This window comes from Euprymna scolopes, chromosome 13 (assembly GCF_053919585.1).
Source record: "Euprymna scolopes isolate OS-2025 chromosome 13, ASM5391958v1, whole genome shotgun sequence".
NCBI lineage: Eukaryota > Metazoa > Mollusca > Cephalopoda > Sepiida > Sepiolidae > Euprymna > Euprymna scolopes.
This window is the reverse complement of record NC_136494.1, coordinates 113,053,865-113,080,153: the sequence shown is the minus strand read 5'-3', so window position 1 is coordinate 113,080,153 and position 26,289 is coordinate 113,053,865. Positions and strand designations below refer to the sequence as shown.

The 26,289-nt window shown below is 33.3% G+C and overlaps 1 protein-coding gene across 3 annotated transcripts in view; it reads left to right on the top strand.

The window, feature by feature from the left end:
- LOC145292149 (sushi domain-containing protein 2-like) overlaps window positions 1-26,289 on the top strand; it is a 454,013-nt gene that overhangs the window by 425,854 nt on the left and 1,870 nt on the right. For 2 of the 3 annotated variants that reach the window (XM_080138279.1, XM_080138278.1), the window contains 5 exons: window positions 4,999-5,124; window positions 12,686-12,928; window positions 15,786-15,965; window positions 16,851-16,971; window positions 23,093-23,176. In XM_080138279.1, the coding sequence (XP_079994405.1) occupies window positions 4,999-5,124; window positions 12,686-12,928; window positions 15,786-15,965; window positions 16,851-16,971; window positions 23,093-23,176 (754 nt within the window). Of the gene's footprint in view, window positions 1-4,998; window positions 5,125-12,685; window positions 12,929-15,554; window positions 15,674-15,785; window positions 15,966-16,850; window positions 16,972-23,092; window positions 23,177-26,289 lie in introns of those variants that run through there. The other variant, XM_080138280.1, reaches the window with a different exon arrangement.

The following is a 26,289-nucleotide window of genomic DNA, read 5'->3' as shown; positions in this document are numbered from 1 at the left end:
CAGTGTTTTTCTACCAAACTATATTTCAAACGCAACTTAAAATCTGTTTATTTGAATGTTGCTCAGAAAAATAAACCTTTATTATTCAAATATTTTTACAACTAAATGGATCTTAACAATGAGTTGATTCTTGACTATCTTTATAGGAGTAGTGTACCATATTTCTTAGGATTTTACATAACATATAGCTTAACTAACATTTATACGTCATCATCTTCAAGCCAGAACTCTGCTTCTCGAAAAGAATTGCAACAGAAATATGTTTGCACATATGTAGCCAATAATGCTTGTGTGTGTGTGTATGTATGTATATATATATATATATATATATATATATATATATATATATATATATGCATGCTTTTCATTGAGCACTTTTTGATAAACACCAGAGCTTCAGTGGATTTACATTTAGGAAACAACTAATACAATCCAAGGCCTTTGACAAAGTGTCACGAAGGGCTGCTAATGAAAGTTAAATCATATGATATAACTGGAGAAATACTAAATATAATTAGATCTTTCTTAGACAATAGGACTATTCAGGTTGTAATTGATGGACGTTCATCCAAGCAGCATTACATTAATGTAGGAGTGCCTCAGGTCGATCCTTGGACCACTATTATTCCTGATATTCATCAATAACCTCCTTGATAATATTGAGTCTGAGATGGGTGTATTTGCTGATGATACAACACTATAACATGCATGAGGGAAGAACGGATGTACACAAATCCAAGTCAATGGCTGAATCCTTAGTAAATGACCTCCAGACTGTAGTGGTAAATAGAAAGTAAGATTTAATGCTTCTTTTAACAATTACAAGAAGCTTCTCCAAACACGATATTCATGACAAATAACTCCCTACCTAAGAATTCTTCTTTGGAACTCCTCGGCTTAACATTATTAGAAAATATGAAGTGAAACAAATACATTGAGGAGATTGCGTACTTGAAAACTGCTTACATTTGAGAGTATCCTGCACCTCAACAAGGTCACCATTCGCCCATGCATGGAGTATTGTTGTCACATCTGGGTTGGTGCATCTACCACGAGCTTTCCTTCTTGGATAGGGTCCAAAAAAGATCTCCAATCTAATAGATCCCACGTTGTCAAGTAGGCTCTAACCTCTGTCCCATCACCGCAATGTTGCATCCCTGTGCCTGTTTTATAAATATTTTAATGGAATGTGTTGTGATGAATTCATTGCACTTGTGCACCCTCGACATACATATCCTTCACAAACTCCCTTAACAACAAAATCACACCACTTCACTGTTGAGATATCTAAATGCCAGAAAGTGTTCTCCTCTAATAGCTTCTTCCCTAGAAAAACTAGACTTTGGCATTTCTTTCTGCTACCTACTCCCTAATTGTACTGACATGCTTTGAAATGCAACGTAAACCAACATCTTAATCTTTCTTAGGCATGGTCTCAATTAGTAGCCCTTATGTCGAAGTGACAATATGCCTTGTTTGAGGTGAAGAACTCTGACAGACTCATGCACGGACTTGAAGTCTATATTTGCAACACCCTCCCCATGACTAGGGAATCCAAACTGAAATCAGATGACAAAGACTTCACGTGCTTTAAACTAACTTTGCAACAGCATTAGCTACCTATATTTTCTTTATCGTTTTCCCTTGACCCAGAACTGTACTTTAATTAATCATATCTCTGACAGCATAGATGTAGCACTCTCCCTTGACACTAGTGTCCAAATACTTGTATTTGGTGACTTTAACACCCACCACAATAATTGGCTTGGCTTCTCTAACTATACAGACACAGCTGGTAGCATCATCCATAACTTTTGCATATCCCATTCCTTGACACAGTAACATTCCCGACCCGTCTTCCAGATCGTTGGGACCAACAAGCCGCACTTCTGGATCTTTTTCTGACACCAGTTCGTGAGGATTGTGTAACAAATGCCTGTTGCTCACTTGCGAATGCTGATCATGCTGTGAAAATGATAGACATCAGTCTAAACTCTCAACTCCAAGTTGAAGAGTCATTGCTCAAAACGACAAGGTATTACAATAAGGCTGACTGGGATTCCATTAGAGATCACTTCAGAGATACTCCATGGGTAAATATCTTTTTTCTTCCTGCGGAACAGTGTGCAAATGAGACTACTGAATGGTTCAAAGCAGCAATTGGAGCACATGTTCTCTCACGGAAGTTCTATAACAAACTCCACTCTCCCCAATGGTTTACTTCTACTTGCGCAGCTGCCATTGCTCAGAAGCAACATGCAGTCCAGTACAAACACAAATTGTAAGAAAAAGTAGCAACAGCTAAGAGAGAATATACCAAAACCATCAGAAAACACATTGAAGCATAGAAATTAGGAACTCATGATTTCTGGACAATCTACAATTCTCCCATTATCCAACAATCATGTGGTTGTTTGCATGGCAACCGAGAAAGCTAACATGCCTGCCCATCAGTTTGCCTGAAACTCTACGTTAGACCTAGCAAACCACTCCCTCCTTGATTTTTTTTTTGTCTAGTGGGGTTTCAGTCCACAATCTTAAAATCACCCCTTCTCAAGTAGTCATTGAAAAGTATGTGAACCTGATCTCATCCCAGCTATACTATTAAAAAAATGCTCCACTTCTCTCCAAACTCTTCAAAAAGTGCATTAACGAATCATGCTTTCTTAACTGCTAGAAAACTGCTTCTGTGTTACCACTTTACAAGAATTCTGGTGAAAAAATTGACCCATTAAATTATCGCCCCATTAACCTCCTCCCTCTTTTCACCAAAATATTTGAGTCCATAATTAATCAAGCTCTATTCCACCACCTTACAGATGCTAAACTTCTGACTGACCAACAATATGGATTTAGGCAAGCCCATTTTACTGCAGATATCTTAAATGTAATCTCTGAACGTATATACCATGCACTGAATAAAGCAGGGGAGGGAAGGGCAGTAACCATAGATATATCTAAGGCTTTTGACAGGGTATGGCACAATGGTCTTCTCAGCAAAATCATATCCTAGTGTATTACTGGACGAATACTTAACATAATTAAATCCTTCCCAAATAACAGAAGAATCCAGGTTGTCATTAATGTTTGTGCGTCTAAAGAATATAATATAAATGCGGGTGTATCTAGGGTGGATCCTTGGACCTTTATTATTCCTGATATTCATAAATTACTTACCTGATAATAGTCTCTGAGATGGGTATATTTGCTGATGACACCACGCTCTATAACAGGCACAAGGGGAAAACAGATGAACACATATACGAGGCAATGGCAGAAACTCTAGAGGAAGACTTCCAGTCTGTAGTGGAATGGAGTCAAAAGTGGATGGTCACATTCCATGCTGCCAAGACTAAGCTGGTTTCCTATAATAATTACAAGAAACCTTCTCAACCACCATGGCTAAAGATACATTACTTGAAAGTAATTCATCCAAACTCCTCGGCTTAACATTCACAGGAAACATGAGCTGGAACAGATACATTGAGGGCATTGCCATGGCTGCTGCAAGGAAGGTGGGCTCCCTCTACCGTGCTAGAAAGTTACTGATGCCTGAAAGTATCCTGTATGTCTATAAGGCCACCATTCACCCATTTATTGTTGCCACATTTGGACTGGTGCATCTGCTACTAGTCTCTTACTCCTGGACAGGGTTCAAAAGAGAGTTGCCAGCCTAATAGATCCTGATCTAAGCTTCAGGCCCTGTTCCATCGATGAAATGTTGCATCCCTTTGCCTGTTTTACAAGTATTTTAATGGTGGATGCTCCGATGAACTACTACAAGCCCTTGTACCCACTCGATGAAAATACTCTTGACAAACCCGAGAAGCAGCAAAGTCCTACTCCTACACAGTAATTCCTAGATGTAAGAAAACCTTCTACTCCAATAGTTTCTTCTCCATAACTGCTAGACTTTGGAATTCCCTTCTGGGTTCCTGTTTCCCCAACTGTACTGACATGCAGAAGTTCAAGTGTAATGTAAGCAGGCATCTTGCTGCTCAACTCCTTTCATAGTATTTCTGCAACTTATGTCCCTGATAGTAACCTCCTACATCAAAGTGGCACTATGCCTTGTTCGGAGTGAAAATGTAATAAAAAAAAAGTACTTTTGTAACAGGAATTTAAAAAATTTTATTTTATTACTTTACAGCATTGCATTTTCAATTAAAATAATAATTAACTAATATTAATAAAAAAATTTAAAATATAGCAGCCATCTTGTGACTTTTCTCTGTAAACAGAAAAGGCATTTGCTTTTTGAAAAGGCGAGTATTTCTCCTAAAATACCGAAATATTTCCACCATCTAAGATTCTAGTATAAAATTACACATATTTTACACGCATGTTAACATGTAGACACCTGGGACCCAATTGGGATCCAACATGCTGTAGCAGAGTACGTTGCAAAAACATTAGACTAGTGATAACTCGACTTTTTTTTGTTTTTCTTTTCTAACAACATTTATTTCCTCATTGTTCCACCACACGTGACTTCTTGTTTCAACTGTGACATCACCCACGTCTCTAACGCGCTCTTGAATGTGCTCTCTTTTTTTTTTCTGTTTTCTTACGGTGACATCATTTTTCATTTCATATGCATTGGCAGACGCGCATCCACATTCTGTTACACTAGTAAGTTTTTTCCTACATTGCATACAGCCTTTTTAAATACCTATATACATATTGTTTATTAACAATGCTTCATGCAAACTACCATACCCCTTAAAATTCATGTAGAGGCGAGAAATGCATCCAAAGTTACATGTGGAGTATCACACGATTTTATGAGTATAGAGATTATGAATGAAAAGAGAAGGTTATCCATGTTGGAAACAAAGACTTTTTCAAATTCCCATAATCAAAGTCGAGTATTTGAGTTGCGAATTTCACATCTTCAGATTTTATGTATTTTAAAATTTTAATCTTTTATTTATATTCTTTTGTTGTTTGTTCTTTTTTTCACTTAAAACTTGAATATCTTTTTTTGTGTTTCCCCAGACAACGTGGAGGGTCTACTTGGGAATTACAACGGCAATGCATCGGACGATTTCATTTCTCGAGAAGGAATCCAGTTACCGCTTGATTCCAGCATGTCAGACATTCATTATCGATTCGGTGAATCTTGTGAGTAAATTGTGCCAACTATTTTTGTAATGGGGTGGGGGTAATGCTTTTTTTTAAATTTATTTTTCATAATATTAATAGTTCATCACCTACCAAGGCCAAAAGCCATTCAATGATAGGGTTTAGCTAAAGAAGTAAAATAAATGTGGCGGTAATTAGATTAAAACAATTAGATCTTATGAATCCTTAAGATATATATATATATATATATATTAATTACTGCAAATACAAATTAAGCTCAATAGTCAATATGTTATGTTAAGCAGTGCTCTCACATTATAATTTTGTGGATTACAAAATTTGAGGTATTAATCCAGCTCTGAAAATCCACACTTAATAATGTTTACCCCTGTGTTCATGTTTCAAAAAAGTCAGTTTATTAACATTGTTAAACTTGAAAAAACATGACTTTCAGACTTTATCTATTTCAAGATTATAATTTTCAGTGGATATATTTGCAATCAGTTCAAGAACCAAACAATATTTAGATAAAGGGACCAAATAAAACATTTTCTCTTTTCAATAATAAGAATAGGGAAAATAGTAGCTTCCTACCATCTTGACAGACTATGGATACCCACTGTAAGCGTGTCTGTGTGTGGAATTTTTGTGGCAAGAGTTGCGCAATCAGCAATCACACTTCTCCTGAGTCAGTATTGTTAAATTCCAGGAAACAATGCTGAGATAAGCGGAAAGCACATACAATGCCTAGCATTTCCAAATAGTCACCCATCTGGTACTAGCCAGACTTCACATTGCTTAACTTCAGTGATTTGATAAGAATCAGTGTTTCAACGTGATTATGCTATATATAAATATATATAAGGATTAATGAGTCAACGGTTGCCATTGGAACAACAGCATAGTAATCGTTAGTGGTAGAAATTAAGGGGATGGCTCAAGAGTAATTTGTTTACATTGAACTTGAAAATGACCATATTGTAGTCAACTAGAAAAGCAGGCTAACAAACAAAGTCTTTATTCATCAATATTTTCCACACATCCATTTGTATCATTTCCTCTCATGTTTTCCTTAGCCTTTTCCTATGAACTGTTCTAGATTTACTGGCCCAAGGACTTTCATCCATTCTTTCAACTGGTGCTACCAGATCAGGCTGTCTACTGACTTCCTGAGATGAAACGCACCTACATAGATGTCTTTGTTTTTTTATTCCCTTTTGCAAAACTTAGTCATGTTCTGCGAAAACAAAAACAAAAACAACATTCTCCTCCCCTTCCCCTCCCTCGTTTTCTTTTTCCTTCACCTCCTCACCCCTTTTTTTTTTTTTTTTTTTTTTTTTTGCCTAGTTGGTAGGGCGATAGAACATACCAACTGCCCCCCTGCAGAGGGTAAAAATCCTTCAATGGGACCACCAGTTGACCGTTGGTGGCAACCCGTAATGCATTAAGAACGGGATCCTGGTGGTTGAGTGGAACATGCCTAGGAAATAATAACATGATACTACAACACACCACTTTGGCCCTTACTAGGCTAGACGGGAGGTTGGATAGGCCCGATCCAATCAATCGGTTGGTCATGACAAGCACTAATTCAGACAATCCAAACAAAAACACACTAACACTCAACATAAACAATAAACTGAGTTAATAAGCGATGGCTGAAGGGTCAATCAAGCTGGGAAAAAGGTAACCATCAGGAATAATAAAAATACAGGGAAATCCCATACTTGGGTGGGCATAACCATATATTGTGAATGCTTGGAAACCTCCCCATGTTTGAGTATACCAGCTATGTAGCCCTGGAGAACCGAGGCGAATGGGATTTACCCCCTCATAGTTCTTCCCCATAAGGGGCTCCGAGGAGGGTGGGGAGCATGGCTGATGAATTTTTCAAAAATTATTATGAATGCCAAAAAATCCAAGAGACCACACACAGAAATAGACTCTGACAGCGACAATGAAGATACAAACTTTCCAAGATTCATCGTGCTAGAAGCAACGTCTAATATACCGTTAACTAAAATGTCACCCTTCATTATCCAAAAGGTAATATCAAGCAAAATAACACCTAAAAATGTCAAAAAATTAAGGAATGGTACCATATTGGTAGAAGTACAAAATAAAAAACAGGCCAAAACTCTACTTCAACTACAAAAATTGCATGAAACAAACATCAAAGCTTATCCACACCAAACACTAAACTACTCCAAAGGAGTCATAAAAAACCAGGAAATCTCCGTCTGCACAACAGAAGAAATCAAAACAGAACTAAAAAACCAAGGGGTCACAGATGTAAAAAGAATCACATTTAAAAAAAAAGGAGAGGTAATATATACAAACACTTATATATTAACATTCAATTATCCTCAAATACCAGAGACCATCAATATAGGTTATGAAAGAACGAAAATAGAACAATACATTCCAAAACCTTTACAATGCTACAACTGCCAAAAGTTTGGACATAATAAAGACCAATGTCTAAGATTCTTCACATGTGGAAACTGCAGTGAAAAAAACCCAGACCACGATGAAGAAGACTGTCCAAATAAAACCAAATGCACAAACTGTCAAGAAGAGCACCACTCTCACTCAAAACAGTGCAAAATATATAAGCAAGAGAAGGAAATAATAACAATCAAATATCAAAAAAATATAACCTTCCAAGAAGCCCGCAAAGAAGTCACAAATCGCACCAAAAACTCATATGCCACAATAACCCAACAAGCAAACAAAATGTACAACTACAATGAACTAAACCTTGCTCCAGAAATTGCAAACCTAGCAAAAGAACTAAAGAACATACTTGAAGAATTAAAATCTTTTTTATCAGAACTGAAAATAAATTCTAACAGCCAAATAAAAGTCAGAAACGAACAACCCAGTATAAAAGAAAACGAAACAAAGGAAATCAGAAAAACTTCCATCAATATTGAGGAATCAATCTCTAAAGAAATGAAACCTCCTCAATTATCAAAACGTGAAAGATCCAAGTCACTAACAAGGACAAAAACAGATGTTAAAAATAAACACACAACAACAGAAAAAATGGAAATAGAACAGAACAACAAAAAAACTACCCCCCAAAAACAAAATGACAAACAAAAAACAGAATTAGTATTAATTGAAAATGAAAATAAATTTGAACTAGTTGAAACTGGTAGCCAAAAAAGACAGTCAAGACAAAGTAAATCTAAAAGTCCCAGACCAAAACCCAAAAAAAGCCTCTCACCAGAAACAAGAAACAGACCATCCACTTCCAAAAGAAACACCCAAACTAACATCGAAACTATGGACGTAGACATAAACACCAACAGTCCAAAACCAAAAGAAAATATAAACCATGACTAACAAAATCCTACAGTGGAACATAAGAGGATTAAAAATTAATATCGAAGAAATGCAAATACTTATCAAATCCTTATGTCCTGCAATAATTTGCCTACAGGAAACACACTTAAAAGAAAATGACAAAATTAACATAAAACACTACTCAATATACAACCACATAAACAAATTATCATGCAAAGCCACCGGTGGATCATCAATACTGATAAACGAAAACATTCCACACAGCAAAGTGAACTTAAAAACAAATATGCAAGCTGTTGCAATAACTGCAACACTACACAAAACAGTAACCCTATGCTCACTCTATATACCACCAAATGAAACAATAAACGAAACAGAATTAAACAATATAATCAAACAACTACCTAAACCTTTTCTACTGTTGGGAGACTTCAATAGTCACAATATATGGTGGGGAGTAAAAAAAACAACAAAAGAGGCCAAACCATAGAAAAAATAATTAACCAAAATGATCTATGCCTACTCAACAACAAAGAGAATACATATATGCACCCACCAACGGGAACCCTATCAGCAATCGATATAACACTATGTGACCCAACTATATACATGGATTATAGCTGGAGAACACATAAGGATACATGCGGAAGTGACCACTTCCCAATCATAATAGAAAACGAGAATCCCAAGCCAGAAGACAAAACACCCCGCTGGAATTTACAAAAGGCAAATTGGGAAAATTTCCAAAATACATGTCAATACAGATTAATACCTGAAGCGAATCCTGACTTAGAACACATCACATATTTCAGCAACACCCTACTCACAATAGCCGAGGAGAACATACCAAAAAGTTCCACTACTACAAAATATAACAAACCCTGGTACAATAAAGAATGCAAAGAAGCTATAAGAGCCAGACGTGCAAACCTAAGGAAATTCAAAAACAGTCCAACGAAAGAAAATTTGGACACCTATAAAAACAGCAAAGCCAAAGCACGGAAAACTATCAAAGAATCAAAACGGAACTCGTGGAAAGACTATGTAACAAAAATTAATCAAAACACAAAACCCAAAAAAGTATGGGAGATGGTCAGAAAAATAGCAGGAAAAAATACAAAGAACCCTATTAAACACCTTATATGCGACAACACAAAGATTACCGACAAACAAAATATCGCAAATAAATTAGCAGAACAATTCTCAATGAACTCATCATCAAAAAACCAAAATAAAAAATTCCAAGCTATAAAGAAAAATGAAGAAAAAATAAAAATAAACTTCAAATCAAAAAATGAAGAAAACTACAATCAATTATTCAACAGTGCAGAACTAGAGGAGGCAATAAACAAATCTCCCGATACAGCAGTCGGCCCCGACGAGATCCATTATCAATTCCTCAAAAAACTACCAAAACCATCACTGGACTACTTATTACAAATTTACAATGAGATATGGATAACTAACAACATTCCAAAAAACTGGAAGCAGGCAACAGTAATCCCAATACCCAAACCAAAAAAAGACCATACAAACCCAACAAACTACCGACCCATTGCACTAACTAGTTGTTTGTGCAAAACTTTTGAGAGAATGATTAACGAAAGGTTAAATTGGTACTTGGAAAGCAAAAATCTAATTACAGAAAGCCAGTCGGGTTTCAGGAAAAATAGAAGCCCCACCGATCACTTAATAAAACTGGAAACATGCATAAGAGAAGCATTTGCAAAAAAAGAACATCTAATAGCAATTTTTTTTGACATGCAAAAGGCGTATGACACCGCTTGGAAATACGGAATCCAAAAAGACCTGTATGAACTAGGACTTAGGGGTAGAATGCCAGAAATTATCAGAAATTTCTTAACAAATAGAAACTTCCAAGTACGGATGGACAACACTTATTCAGTCCAAAAAGATCAAGAAATGGGGGTCCCCCAAGGCAGTATCCTGTCTGTCACCCTCTTCAACATTAAAATAAACAATATCATAAAAAACATAGACCCAGGAATTGAAAACGCCCTATACGTGGACGACCTACTTATATACTACCAATCTAAATATATACAAACAGCCGAACGCAAACTACAACTCTGTCTGAATAAAATAAACAAATGGGCCATAGAAAATGGATTTACATTCTCAGAGGAAAAAAACTAAATGCATCCACTTTTGCAAATTACGAAAATTCCACCACGACCCCAACCTGAAACTGGATAACAAGAACATCCCACTCACCGACCAACATAAATATTTAGGTATTATATTCGATAAAAAATTGAACTTTATACCGCATATAAAATATTTAAAAGCAAAATGCCAAAAGACAATGCAATTGATCAAAGTCCTAGCACACACCGATTGGGGTGCAGACAAAGTCACATTATTGAAATTATACCAAACTCTAATCAGATCTAAAATGGACTATGGATGCTTCATCTATGGAGCAGCAAGGAAGTCCTACATAAAAGAACTAAATACAATCCATCATCAAGGATTAAGATTAGCCTTGGGAGCATTTAGAACCTCTCCAGTAGAAAGCCTCTATATAGAGGCCCATGAGCCTCCACTGATTCTAAGACGACAGAAGTTAGCGCTACAATATTACCTAAAGCTGGTATCGTGTCCAACAAATCCTGCATACCAATGTACCCTCCACCCACAATACACACATCTCTTCAACAAGAAAGAAAATATCATCAAGCCCTACAGCCTCCGGATAAAAAACCTTCTCACAGAAGCCCAAATGGACATTACAAAAATACATAAATATAACAAATCAAAAACTCCACCCTGGATGATCAAACAACCACACATAATATTAAAATTAAATAAATATCCCAAAACGAAAACCCACCCATCAACCTTCCATGAAGAACTACTTATCATCCAGAATACATACAAAGAATATACACAAATTTACACTGACGGATCAAAAGATGGAGATAAAGTAGGATGCGCAGCCATCCACAAAAAAATAAAACTAAAGAAAAGGCTCCCAAACGAATCTTCTATTTTCAGCGCAGAAGCAACAGCCATAGATTCGGCACTGAATATAATAACCAATGATGACCATCAAAAATATATCATATTTACTGACTCACTTTCAATACTCATATCTCTAAAAAAAAAAAAAATGACAAACCCACTTATTACAAAATTGCTAAACAAAATAGATGCCATAACCATGAAAAAAAACATTATCTTTTGCTGGATACCAAGCCATATCGGCATATACATGAATGAACAAGCAGATAAGGCAGCAAAGGAAACTCTGCAACAAAACCACATAAGTGGAAAAATCCCCTATACAGACCTAAAGACTAAAATAAACACATTTTTGAAGAGAAAATGGCAAGAAAACTGGAGCTCATGCACCAAAAACAAACTATTCCAAATAACACCAAATATTGGAACGAGAAACACCAAAAAGTTAACAAGAAAGGAAGAGGTAGTAATGACCAGACTGCGAATAGGTCACACTCACATCACCCACTCACATCTACTAAAAGGGGAGGAGACACCAAACTGTATAACGTGTCAAGAACCCTACACAATACACCATATACTGACAAACTGCATTGACCTTGAACAAATCCGAACAAAGTATTACCAAGAAAAAAATCTGAAAACAATATTAAACAAGATTGATCCCCAAAAAATTATCAATTTTCTGAAAGAAACTAAAATATACTCAAAAATATAAGGAAAGACCCCCCCCCCCAAAAAAAAAGAAAAACCTTAAGAAGAACAAACCAATATTTAACACAACATAACGAACCTTTCGGCATTAAATGACCCCAAAGTGGTTGATATGCCGTAAAACAGAACAAACAAACAAACAAACAAACATTCTTTCAATGTGACCAGATTATCAAAGTCTCCTGTTCTGCACAAATCTCTCCATACTATCTGATTTAATATTTCTCAGAATTCATTGCAAATAAGCCTGGCTTTAAGACTCATTTTACACATCCATCATATCACTTCTCACCATGCAACACCTATCCTCAACTCATCATCACACTTCATTGACTCTTCCCTTGGTCAACGGTGGTTAGTTCTATGAACTTATTCCATCCACTTCTAATTCTTTCAATTAGATTAACGCCTGATTCATCATAGTCTGCAAATAGATTATGTATTACACAGATATTAGGCGGAAGTTCTTAACTAGTTTAGAAAATACTATGTTTTTATAGACAGTACATAAATTTTTCAATCTTTAGAATTTTATTTGCTTCATAAAAAACTATTATTCCTTATGAATTATCACTTCTTTTGTTTGCAGGGAAAGTTCTACCTGATGAGCGCCTGTTTATGAGCATTCCAGGGCCTACAAATGCAGACACATATCAACCGGCTTTTATCGATACACTCGATGAAAGAAACCTTCGGAATGGGACAAATGAACTTTGTGGAGACGTGTTACCGTGCAAGTTTGATTTTCAACTCATCGGAAAACCATCCATTGCTTTGGCCACGAAAAAGTTTGTGGCCAAATTTAATGCTTTGCAAAAAGACATTGAAACGGGTGAGAAAAAGAGTTCTAGTTCTTGTTCTTTACGCTAACTGTAACCCAGTCTTTTTCAGATTAGCTTTAGTTCAAATAGTAGTCGTTGATCTGCAATGGCTTTGGCATAATGATTGGTCGGATGGATGTACAACTGCAAACTGGAAAACAAGATCGTGTTACTTGATGATGAGATTATAGATGTCTTAAGTGTTCAGCATCTTAGATGGTTTGATTACAGCATTCCAGTTTAGAAAATGGGATACATGTCCATTTCTAATATTCAAAACAACTTTATTGTGCAATCGTCAACTAAATAGAAGGGAATGGAAGAGAAGGATGTTAATTTTGGAATAAGTTTGGATGAAGATAAAAGGTTAGGTTGGTAAAGAAAATTCCCTTTTAGCATGGAAAAGAAAAGAGTTCATATATGAGAATGTTTGCGTATAGTATTTTTTAATTTTTTTTTTTTTAAATTTTCGTATCACTTTGTTTTTCCTGGGGATGGGGCATTCTACTGGATGCCAAACATTCTCCTATTAGTTTAGTTACTTTCAACTTCTTTTTTAGATTCTAACCATCCCTTTAAGTGCCGTTGTTTGTATTTCTTTTGCATTTGGTTCATCGGGTATATTCGCTAGATAGTTTTTGAAATTCTTTTTAATTAGCTCCGGTTGCTTCTATAATGACTGGTATGATTGATACCTTAAGAGTCCAATTTCTTTTCATACATGTGTGTGTTAAGTCCATGTGCATCTGATGGTAACCATGATGGATTCTTGTGTCTTTTTGCCAAAGTCCAACTCGGGAACTGGGTTCTGTTTCACTCCAAGAAAGAAGTTTGTTTGGACTTGCTGTTATTGTGGCAATATTATGCATTCCGAGTGAAGCTGAATAACCTTGCTGGTACCTTACTCATGATTCATTATGACTAATGGGAGAAAAAGTAGCAGAATCTTTAATTCCTAGAAAAATAAGCTGAAAGGAATAATAGCTTGTCTAGCAAAACAAAAGGTTAGGTACAAATCAAATAAGGTGTTACTGACAAATTATTGACAGATATTCTCACAGTGAAATTGTTCTTCTAGAAAAGTTACTTTGGTAAAGAAAAAAAAACAAACAAAAAGAGAGGAGAGAAAAAAAGAAAGAGAAAGGAAATTGATTCATCACTGTTTTAAAGAGTAGAAAAAAATTTATTAAATAAAGATAGATTAGGATGCAATGAGGGAGGCAGCAAAACAAGACTTAATAAAAAACAGTGTTTCAGACATTCAAGAGACTCTCAGAGCAGTGACTGATGATTCCACAACAGTGTGAAACACAAGGGATTGCAAATGAACCAACCAGTTATGTCCAGATAACTTAGAAGAAAAGTTAAATTGAACAAAAACTCCAGCCATCAAGAATGTATCTTTTAATCAGAATGAAATACAAGCTATTCATTCTTTCTTTGTATATGGACTATGTATATATATTTCTATGTGTGTGTGTGTGTGTGTGTGTGTGTGTGTATATATATATATATATATATATATATATATACTATTGAAATATTTAATCAAATAATTTTTATAAGAAAATGATTATCGGTGATTTGTTAGTCACTTCTTGGCCATTGTTTTGAAGTGATTCAGTTTTTTTCATGAGGGCTTCCAGCCAAGTAGTGACTTTTGATAAAAAAAGAGACCACCAGCACGGTCAGTGACCAGACAACCAAACTCAAACATCTTGGAGAGTCAAAGGACTGTTTTAGTACCTACAAAACCTGTTAATGTGGAAATCGTGTTGCCACACAGACTTCAAGCCTGCTCATATTTGTGCTAAATTCGACAATATATGTATAGTTCCCGTGTCTAGTGAATTGCCTGAAGACTTTAAAAGGCTCTGTTATATTTATGATCCCATAGTTTGAGATCATACTTAATTTATAATGCATAGCTACTGTGGACAATAGTCCTTGGGGTCCATGGTTACATTTGAGTCACTGCGACCTTGGCTATGTTACATTTTGTGGTGACGTGTCGAAGTATAGGGTTACATCAGTATTGTGTCTTAGCCAAGTAAAGAGATAAAAAATGTAACCTTTTTATAATCTTTTGTCTCATGTTTGGCTTGCCTGAGAGATGGTCTCTGATTGGGCAAGCCAGAAAAAGAAGTTTAATGCTTGCAACAATGAGCACCGAGTGTAGAAATGAAACACAGTTTCAAAATTGTATACTGCAGGTTGTCGCTGTGGCTGCTATCATCATTGTTGTGACACCACCACTGCTGCTGCTGTTTTATGGCTGCTACACGGCTTCTTGTATCAACTCTATATCGCGTCTGGATATCCTAGGCACTCAGAAGCATTCATATAAGTTACATAAAAGAAAAAGGCATGATTAGCTGCCTCATAATTTCATTAATATATAGATCAGGGCTATGAATTAACAAAGAAAAAATTAATTTCAATACAAAAATGCTTGTAGGAAATTCTATTTTTGATAAAAAAAACCCAAACAAACTTGTTTTATGGATTGATTTTTGTGCTTAGTTTTTACTCTCAGAAACCAAAATAATGGATGGGGAATTGACATTGAAGATTGCTATGAAACTGACTGCTATGAAACTATGAAACTGACAGATTTATTTGTCTTAATTTGTTTAGTGAAACTTTGTCCACCCATTGGATACTTGGAAAATGGGAACTTGACGAACACTGGAAATCTTCCTGGAGATTATGCAATATTCCAGTGCGATCTCTTGGATTGATTTTTGTGCTTAGTTTTTACTCTCAGAAACCAAAATAATGGATGAAGAATTGACATTGAAGACTGCTATGAAACTGACTGCTATGAAACTATGAAACTGACAGATTTATTTGTCTTAATTTGTTTAGTGAAACTTTGTCCACCCATTGGATACTTGGAAAATGGGAACTTGACGAACACTGGAAATCTTCCTGGAGATTATGCAATATTCCAGTGCGATCTCGACTACATTCGGCTGGACTCGAAGAAAGTCACCTGCTTGGAAAATGGCCACTGGGATGGGACCATTCCAAAATGTATAAAAAAAGGTAAGTTCTTTTGTTGTTTTATTTTTGTGCCATTAAAACATTTTGTAAAAAAAATTGGGTGACTGTTGGGTTCTTGTCAAGAATTCTCCCAAGATAAAGATAAAGAAAAATCTCCCTATTCATGAAGAAACAAAAATATATTCCAAAAGTTAAGTAAATTGATCAAGTAGTTTTATGTGCATAAACAAAAAGAGAGAGAGAGATAAAGATCAGGACAGACATAGGTTAGTTTGGAAGTCAATTTCTAAAAGTCGTTCAATACATGTCAGCATATAAAAAAATGTTAAAATTTTATGATGATAAATATACTTATTTAATTCACAAATTTTAATTAGTAGCTTATTTCGTTCTTGACCAGAAAAATGTTTATGATGTATGCACCTGTGACAAAATGGAAATATCGTATTTCAAAAACCACATGAATTGATCAAGTAGTTTTATTTTTTTTATTTTTAAATAAGAAAATCAAATTTTATAAATATGAGAAGAGTGACTGTTCTTGAAAAATATTAACAAATAAAGGGACATAACTCAACAATAATTCATACTTAATAGACATTTATTTGCTATAATGATCACAATAAATTTTGCAAAAAGTAATGCCTATGAATTCCTATTAATCGCTTAAAAAATATTTTCTATATAAAAATATACCTACTTAATCAATTTACATGATTTTTGGGATATAATTTTTGATTCATCACGGGTACATGCAATATAGAGACTTTTCCTTATTTTTAATGTAGGGAACAATTTAGACATGAATCGTTTATCTTAATGTATTTTGAATGTTTTAATTTTAAATTAATGATTTTAATATTTTCTTTTTGCATAATTAACTTTTTTTGGTTTTTCTTTATAATTTTTGTTCTTGTTTTTATTCAGTTTCCAATCCTGCTTGGCACAGTTGGCTTGCCTATGGAATTGGTATTCTCCTTGCTTTGATCTGTATTATTGCTTTTGTCTTTTCCAAATGTCGAAGGTCAAATTTATCACAGGCATTCAGGTAAACAACAATAAATATTTTTATGAAATTCTACATTCTAAATAAATTAAAGTTTTTATTTTCTTTAGAAATAATTACAGAGGTAGTTCTATTAGACATGTCTGTACATATGTTATCATCCTCACCCATTTTAATAAGACGGGATTTTCATCGAAGATAGAATGTAATGAAGCAACTTAAAAAAAAATCTGATGTTGAATGTGAAACTCAAATACACTTTCATATTTGAATTATTTCTGGATATATATATATATATAGTAATTTATAAAATATATATGGCGATTAAGCTACACTGAATATTCGGCGTTTCATCCACTATAGGATTCGTCAGGCTTATGCGCGAATTCTGTGGTTGTTTTTCGTTTTTATATATGTTGGGGATTTTAGTTAGCCAATCAGCTTTCTAGTATCCACCGCGCCCCATCCTATCAGCCAATGGGCATGCATTTTATCGAACAAAGGATCTGTTTTAGAACTAGGTTAGTGGTTTAAAGCAGACCATTTTCCTCCTTTTTTTTTTTATATATATAAATATACATATGTGTACACACACACATACATACATACATACATATATATATATATACATATATGTGTAAAATCCCTAACATATATAAAAACGAAAAACAACCACAGAATTCGCACATAAGCCTGACGAATCCTATAGTGGATGAAACGCCGAATATTCAGTGTAGCTTAATCGCCATATATATTTTATAAATTACTAACAAGCTCTACCTACGTATTGAGCACTTTTGAAGTAAATACTTAAATTTTATGCATAAATCTATACTTTCGTATATTAATTTTATGTGAATAAATGAAGTAGTTATATATATACTAGTATTATGACAATTAATCGGGAATCTGAAAAATCAGAACTTTTGGGGTATCAGAATCGGAAAAATTTGTGTCTAGTTTCCGATACCAAAAATGATTCTTTTAATTTTTTTTATTTGATTTTATTTAAAGCAAAATCTTACATTGTTGATAGTAATAATAAAATAATAAATAATTATTGATTTTTAATTACCAATAAAACTAAAATCAATAGATCATCTTCTACAAATGTATTTTTACACTTGAGAGAATATCTGCACATTTAACATGATTTTTGCAATAATTGGGGATAAATAACAATTCTGTTGTTACATAATTAGAGATTTATAAAGAATTGGAATCAGTAATTGTATTGGAATCGGGGGAAAAATATTGAAATCGTTCCATCACTAATATATATATATTTGTGGGGGGGGGGTATTGACCTAGTTTGTACTTATCAATTGAGTCATTAGCTGAATAAATACCTGTTTACATGAACAGAACAGAAAAATAAGTGGGGACAAAAATTGTCCAAAACAAAAACAAAACGTTTTTATGAAATTTCATAATTATTAAATCACTTTGAATATCTACAGGGTGTCCCAATAAAATGTATACACTCTTTAAATTATCTCAGCTTGCTGCATGAATACGTTATACCACGTTCCCAAGAGATGCTGAGGAATAAAGAATGGCACTTTCAGTAGGATGGAGCACTTCCCCACTATTATCATGACGTAATAGAATATCTTGATAGTCACTTGCAAAACAGATAGGACGAAGAGGAAGTATTGAATACTGTCCACGCTCACCAGATTTGACACCATCCCACCCTGAATTTTTCTCTTTTTGATGGGCGGGCGGGGGGGGGGGTCATGTTAAATACAGGATTCATACCGTAAAACGAGCTACACTGAATGGGTTGAAAGTAACTATAGAAAGAAGATGTCAACATACCAATTGAACTCATTAGGAATGTTTTCGATTCAATCAGTGAACATTGTCAGCTATTCATAGACCATAATGGCCAATAATTTGAACACTTTCGATAATTAACTGGTTTCTATGTTTGTTCACAGTATTTTGATGTATGAAATTTAATTTCTTATAATAAATGTTAGTTTTATGATCATTTAAAGAGTGCATACATTTTATTGGGACACCCTGTGTATTTATTGGAACATTTAGAATTATTTCTGAAAATGCAAAAAATATTTTCTATTATTGAAATATCCATATTGATTCATTTTTTTTTTATCAAAACACTAAAATGCACCCTACATTGAAGATTTTTTTTCCCTTTTCAAAACTCAATCATGTTCTGCAAAATCAAAACAAAAATTTTCCTCCACAAAACAACTAAACCAAACATCATGAATAAATATTACAAGATATTAAGACTTTAAAGCATAAAACCTGGTTTCAAAATTAATGGATTTGGTATTAAATAGCATGAAAAGAGTTGATATGCTGTAAAACAAATCAACCAAACCAAACCAAACCCGGTAAATAAATATTTGAACGTATAAAGAACATGAAAGTTTTACAAAATTATTGGATTCAGCATTTTTTTTTTTTTTATTGGAAATCATTCCATTTGATGTTTTAAAAAAAAAAAAAGCTAAATAATACAAATATTACATCAGGGTCAAAAACCAGTCAACGTTAAGTTTGAGATGGATAAATTCCAACCAATATAACAGCTATTTTTTGCCCCCACCCCTTTTCCAAATTTTCAATATTGCTCATGGGATGTGAGGACAAAAAAGGAAAGTGGTAGTTACAAGGCTGTCAAAAGTAAATCCAAGGTCCACTTTCTAATCTAAACAAGCAGGAAGACCTGACATTGCCCAGGATCGAATGAGGATCAATGAATGTTTCACCCTTCTCCCATATTTTATTGTCATCGAAATCAGTGAAGCCCATTTTTTTAATCAAATTGATTGATTGTCTGCTCTAGTTGGGGACCCACCTTGGTGCACTGGGAGGAAGCTTTACATACCTCCCCATAGTGACTTAGTCCACAATATATTATAGTTTACATTGCACTGTAGAGAACTTATTATTGATTTTATAAAATTATTTTTATATATAATGACTTGAATTAAAGTTTAAAATGCAAAAGTCAGGTATCATGGTTCAGTTGTGCTCTAAGTAAAAACATTCATTTTGAACGCACTTCTATTATATCAAAGAAATTACCATTGATTTCATATGCCGGGCCTTTCTGCTTATGTGGTAATAAAACTTCTCCAATGCACTTGTGATGTTAGGCTGTATAAGGTTTTAACTTTAGTCAAAATTGCCTGTTCTTTCTTTTATTAGATTTTTTTGATTATTGATACTTATTGAAGACATTCCAATAGAAAACCTATCTAAGAATACTATCAGGGACATAAAGTACATTTGTGTACAATTTAAAAAAAAATCGGCCCAGCCATTTAGGAGTACATAGGGAATGAACTCACACACACACACACAAAGGTCCTATTATGTCATCATTATGGGTCACATCTTCTTCTGGTACAGATTGCAAACCCACATGATTTATTTTTTGCCATTCCTTCCAATCCAGGGCAATTTTTTGATGGACGCCCAACTGTTGATATTATCTAAATTTTTTTCCATCTTACCTTTTCTCGGTCTCTTTTGCCTTCTAACATACCCTCAAATCATAACTTTGACAGGCCAGTGGTTAAGCGTTTGACATGGCCAAAAAGTTTAAGGGTTTGATTTTATCAAATAGAGGGGGTAGGGAAGTAGTTTGATGGAGGGTGGATATTTTTTTTTTTTTTTTCGATCAGGCGGTGTCTCATAATGAAACGTATTACGTGATTATGAAACGCCTCAATACGATTGGCTTGTTTAGTCTATGTGATACAATCAAGGCCATATAAAACTACTGGGAGGACATAAATAAACTTTTACTTTAACAGTTATCAGCACCTTTTTTGATTTTAAAATGGTGCTGTATTTTTGGAAAACCACCCAACCCAACCCGATTCTGTGTTTCAATGTTGTCTTGTGATCAGTGGAGAAATTCAGTTTCTGCCATCAAACAAAACAAATGTAAATCATATTAATTTTTAATTATTTCTTGGCTTGGAAATTGAGGTGATGTTTGATCATTTGAATAATTTAGACTATTATTCTTAGCTTGGATATTATTCGCTTGGATATTATTCGCATAACAATTCAATGACTCCAATAGTTTCTTCCCCAGAACCGCTAGACTCTGGAATTCCATTCCAGGTCCCTGCTTCCCCAACAGTACTGACGTGCAGAAGTTCAAGTGTAACGTGAACCGATATCTTGCTGCCCAAATCCCTACATAGTACCCCAGTAGTTGTTGCCCCTGATAGTAGCCCCCTACACCAAAGTGGCAATTTGCCTTGTTTGGGGTGAAAATGTAATAAAAAAAAAAACAAACAAAAAAAAAACACACTATAACACGCTACTTTATTTTTGCATGTTGTTCAAAATTCCATATACAGTAGGACCCCAGGATACGGTGGCTCTAGAATATGTTTAGGATACTTTTTTTCAGGTTACGATGTGGAATACAATGTTTTTCTGGCCCCTGGTTACGGTTTTTATCTCGCCTAACGGTGTTATTTATAATGTTATTTGATTATATACATATGTATTACATACTGTACTTTATTTTGTTACTAATTTTTAATGCTGTATCCCGGGGTCTACTGTTACATTGCTGAGTTCAGAAAAAGATTCCTGATTTTACCAAAATGCACATGAAGAAGATCAAAGGTTACATTGACAGAAACATTGTGAGAATTACATTTTAAGATGAGATTAGTTGTCAAGAATAATCGAAAAAATAAAATTTCTTTTCTTTTCATACAAACAAAACATCATTTTTTTTTTTTTTTTATGCAATAAAATCAAAACTAAATCTTTATTCATATTAAACTACAAGAATAAAAACCAGTGCAACTTTACTATTATGTGTCTTTGAAAAAAATGCATTTAAGAAAAAAACATTATCACGTACTTACATGTCATGCCAAAATTATTATTTATTCCAAAAATTACAAAAAAATGGTCCAGTAGAAAAATTAGTAAAAACAGAAATTTTGAATTTGCGATTTTTCACTGTAAATTAACCCTTTAGAAGATCAAAACTAAGGGGAGATAACTACATTCTATTGTTTAACTTGCTTTGCACAGAATCCACTGACATTATCATTCAGGTCGGCTACCTTGCTTTTTCTCAATCTACTGCATACTTTTTTCCATAAATCAGCTTTAGCATATTTTCTACTGAACCATTTTTTGGAATTTTTGGAATTTATACTAATTTCGATATGACACTTAAGTATGTAATAATGTTTTTCCCTGGAATGCCTCTGTTCAAAAATACATGATTCATTGAGACGACACGCTATAGTAAAGTTGCATAAAAAACTAAACAAATAGAAAATGAAACACAGTTGACAATGACAGACTATGATGTCATTCATCTTACTCACATTTTTTTTTTTACTCACGTTCACCTCTAACAAGGCATATGGTCATTTAAATGTAAGGGGCTACTATTTGGGACCATGCCTAGGAAAGATTAACAAGATGTTGGTTTACATTACATTTAAACTTTTGCATATCAGTACAGTGAGGAAAGCAGGTAGCAGGAAAGAATGCTAAAATCTAGCTGTTCGAGGGAAGAAACTATTAGATTAGAAAGCTTTCTGACATTTAGAGACCTCAACAGTGAAGGGGTGTGATTTTGTTGCTAAACCGGTTTATCGAGGATATGTACGTTGAGGGGACACAAGTCCGAGTTCATCAGAGCACATTCCATTAAAATATTTGTAAAACAGGCACAGAGATGCAACATTGCAGTGATGGAGCAGGGGTTGGGGCTTAGTCAACGAAGTGGGAGCTATTAGATTGAAGACTTTTTTTTTTTTTTGACCCTATCCAAGAGGGAGAGACTATGACTAGTGGTAGAGTTATCAGATGTTTGAACAAAATCTTTCATCTCACCAAATTATATAAAAAAAAATATGAAAAGAACATTGACAAGAAAAAAAATAATTAAAATTCAATAATAAAAACTAATGAAAAAAATGAATAAAAACACATCAAAGTATAAATGACTAAATTACTTTAACATCTCCAACTTTGGCAAATTCTGTAGTAACAGTTTGGCTATTTTGATTAAAATTCTGTAAAAAAAAAAAGAAAATTTTGCTTTGTTATGTGGGAACATGTTTTATTATTAAGTGCTGCACTAAATTCAAATAATATATTATGTTTTTTATATTTTTTTTTTTTTTAGCAAAGACGATATCTCATTACCACAAATTCTACACATTGATTCTATACAACAACCGATTTTTTCAAATCCACACTTTATACAAAGGTTGGTATTACTCATCTGCTATGACCCTCTTATTCCTCCCAGACTGTAATGGCTAGGGCTATGACAACAGCATATTATTTTCATTATTTTGACTCTCGAGTGCATATCCGTTGATATCGTATATGCTTTTATATAGAGTGATGTGGTTCTTGGTTGATTAACTGTGTCGGATATATACTCGAGAGTCAAAACAATAAGAATATGCTGTTGTCATAGTCCTAGTAATCACTATTGATCATGACACTCCAATGCTCTATCATTTGAGCTAATGAGTTTTGTTGCTGTTAATGAAATATATATATATATATATATATATATATATATATATATATATTTGTTGCTTTGGTAAAATATATTTTCCAATTGTTTCACTCTTTGTGTATACCAGTTCCTTTTTGTTTAGAAGCTCAATATATGTTAATATAACAGCAGAGCATATATAACATAGAACAAACACACAATGTTAAGTTTTCTATTAATTTTTCTTTTCTTCTGACAGCATTATATTATCATGCATTTTTTTTCTTTCTAAGCAAAGAATTTCTAATTTTTCTGAAGAGTATATGCACAAAAAGAAACAGTATTGACATAATAACGGTTTGTTGCTGCATAACTAAATGAATCTGTAAAAAATGTACCAAAATTTTAACATACTGGAGGAGTTGTTTTGCATGAAAAATAAATATTTGGATATTGGAATGTAACTATACTCTTATATATATATATATATATATATATATATATATATATATATATATATATATATATATATATATTTAGTAATGTGATTGATAATTTAAAATTGAAATTAGAATTAAAAATTAAAAATCTGTTTCATAAGAAGGAACAACAACAAAGTCAATAATTTGTACAATCGTTTCGGAAACAATGTTTTTATTGTGATAGACATTAAGTCACGGACAATAATTTTGACATATAGTTTTAGTTAGTTGAAACAAAGTCTCCTCATCAGGTGGGTTTTTTTTATATGTAAAAGACACCATGAATAAACCTAGCAATTTTTTTTAAGTAAGGCAGATGTATCTGGAAAAAATTAAAATAGAAAAGGAAAATATTTACTTGTTAGAGTTGATAAGCAAAGTAATATGGGTTGAGAATAAAAAATAGAATAAAATTATAAATCTGAATTTGACTTAAATATAAGGTTATAATAATGTTTTTAATAAAAGTTAAGAATTATATATATATATATATATATATATATATATATATATATATATACCTTTTAATTGTTCACCTTTGGAAAACCGAAATTATCGTCGAAGCATTCATTTGGATGTTGATTGTAGCTTATAAATGCACGAAATGTTGAAATTTCAAAATGAACGCCAATGGAACATTTTTTAGCGGTTAGAATACGTTAGTAAACGCCTAATTTAAAATTAAGCAAATATTTTAAAAAACAAAAAGGGGGAGATAATCTTATTTTACTAATAAAATGATCTAAGGGAGATAATTAGTGTTTATTCTATTTAGACTATAATATATTATATTTGGAACTTATTGAATTTAGTAGTTTTAATAATTTATTTATTTATTGAAATTAAGTATAGTATAGGTTAAACTTAAATATATATTTAAATAATATACAATAATGGTAAATATATCAGATAAACTAATATTAACAATAATATTGATGATCAAAATTTTATTAATAAGGGTATCAAGTTAAACTTAAATTTCAAGATTGAATATTAATAAGTAACATTTTTAATGATTTATGGTGGTTTATATTTGTTAAATTTAAACCAATGTTTATGACTGCATGAGGAAATAAGCTCCTCCCTTGAATTTAGGAGGATGGTTCTATTTTTGATATCGTCATATTTTAAAATCTTTAGGGTCTCCTGTGTACAACGTACACAGAATCTATCTCCTGGTGTATATCCTTTATATGATCTTATTATTTGCCATTTCTAATTGAAGGAAATATTATCTTTGAGTCACCAAATATGTTTAGATAGGGTGGTTTGGTTCAACAGGGAGTGATTTTTAAGAGTGCTTATGGGTTGAAATCCTATGCTTAATAATCCAGATGTGGAACCAAAGTAGATTGCATTTTGTTTAATGTATTTATTTTCAGGTAGATTTGGGGTGGCATTGGAATGTGATGGGTTGGCCTGTATTTGATTGGTAGATTGGTTAAAGTTGGTGTAGTTATTTAATCGCGTGGTCGAGTTATGGTTGCTGCTAATCGCATTTAAATTTGGGGCTTGTGATACTGTGCAGCTATAAACTACATTTTTTATTTTGCATGTACCTTGTAGAGGGCATCTATTTTTTCTTCTACAGTTAAAGCCTGCTATATTTTCTGTATTTGTATTTTGTATCTTAATTTTTTTATTGTTAGAACTAATTATTATTTGATGAAGGTTTGACATAGTTGAGTAAGACACTTTGATTGCGTTCTTATTAAAGATTTTACTGTATCTATGAGGGTCTTTAAAGTTTTTTTCTAATATTTTAAAGAATTCTCTGGCTATATTTGTGTCAAGATTTTTGGAATATGGAGGGTTGAACCATAGGGTCTCCCTATGTCTGTTTTTACACTTACGGACTTTGGTTTGTTGTTTATTTGTGTTAGTGGCTAATACTTGCGGTTCCATTTTGTTTTGTCTTTCATTTTAGTCATTTTTTGTCCTTCGTATTCGGGATGACATGGCCATATCATAGGTTATTATGCTTTTAGTAGGTTTATTTTCAATGCAGTTTTTGTTTCTATCATTTTTATTTAGGAATTTGATTTGTGATTTGTATCCTGAGTTTTTAAGGGCTTCATTGTAATATTTCTCATTTTTGTAAAATATAGATTTGTTAGAAGATAGCCTAGAAATTCTTAAAGAGACATTGGGAACTATTGATTTCAATATTGATTTAGGGTGGTTTGATTCATTATGGACATATAGTACAGATTGGTTAGATTTATGATAGGGTTCGAAGATAGTTTTCAAGATTTAAGTTTATGTCCAAGAAATTAACCATTTTTTTTATTAGGGTCGATTTTTATAGTAAGTCCATAATTTTTAAATAATTTATGTAGGGATTTAATTGCTTTTTCATAATTTTTATTTGTGGAGTTTGTTACGAAAAGT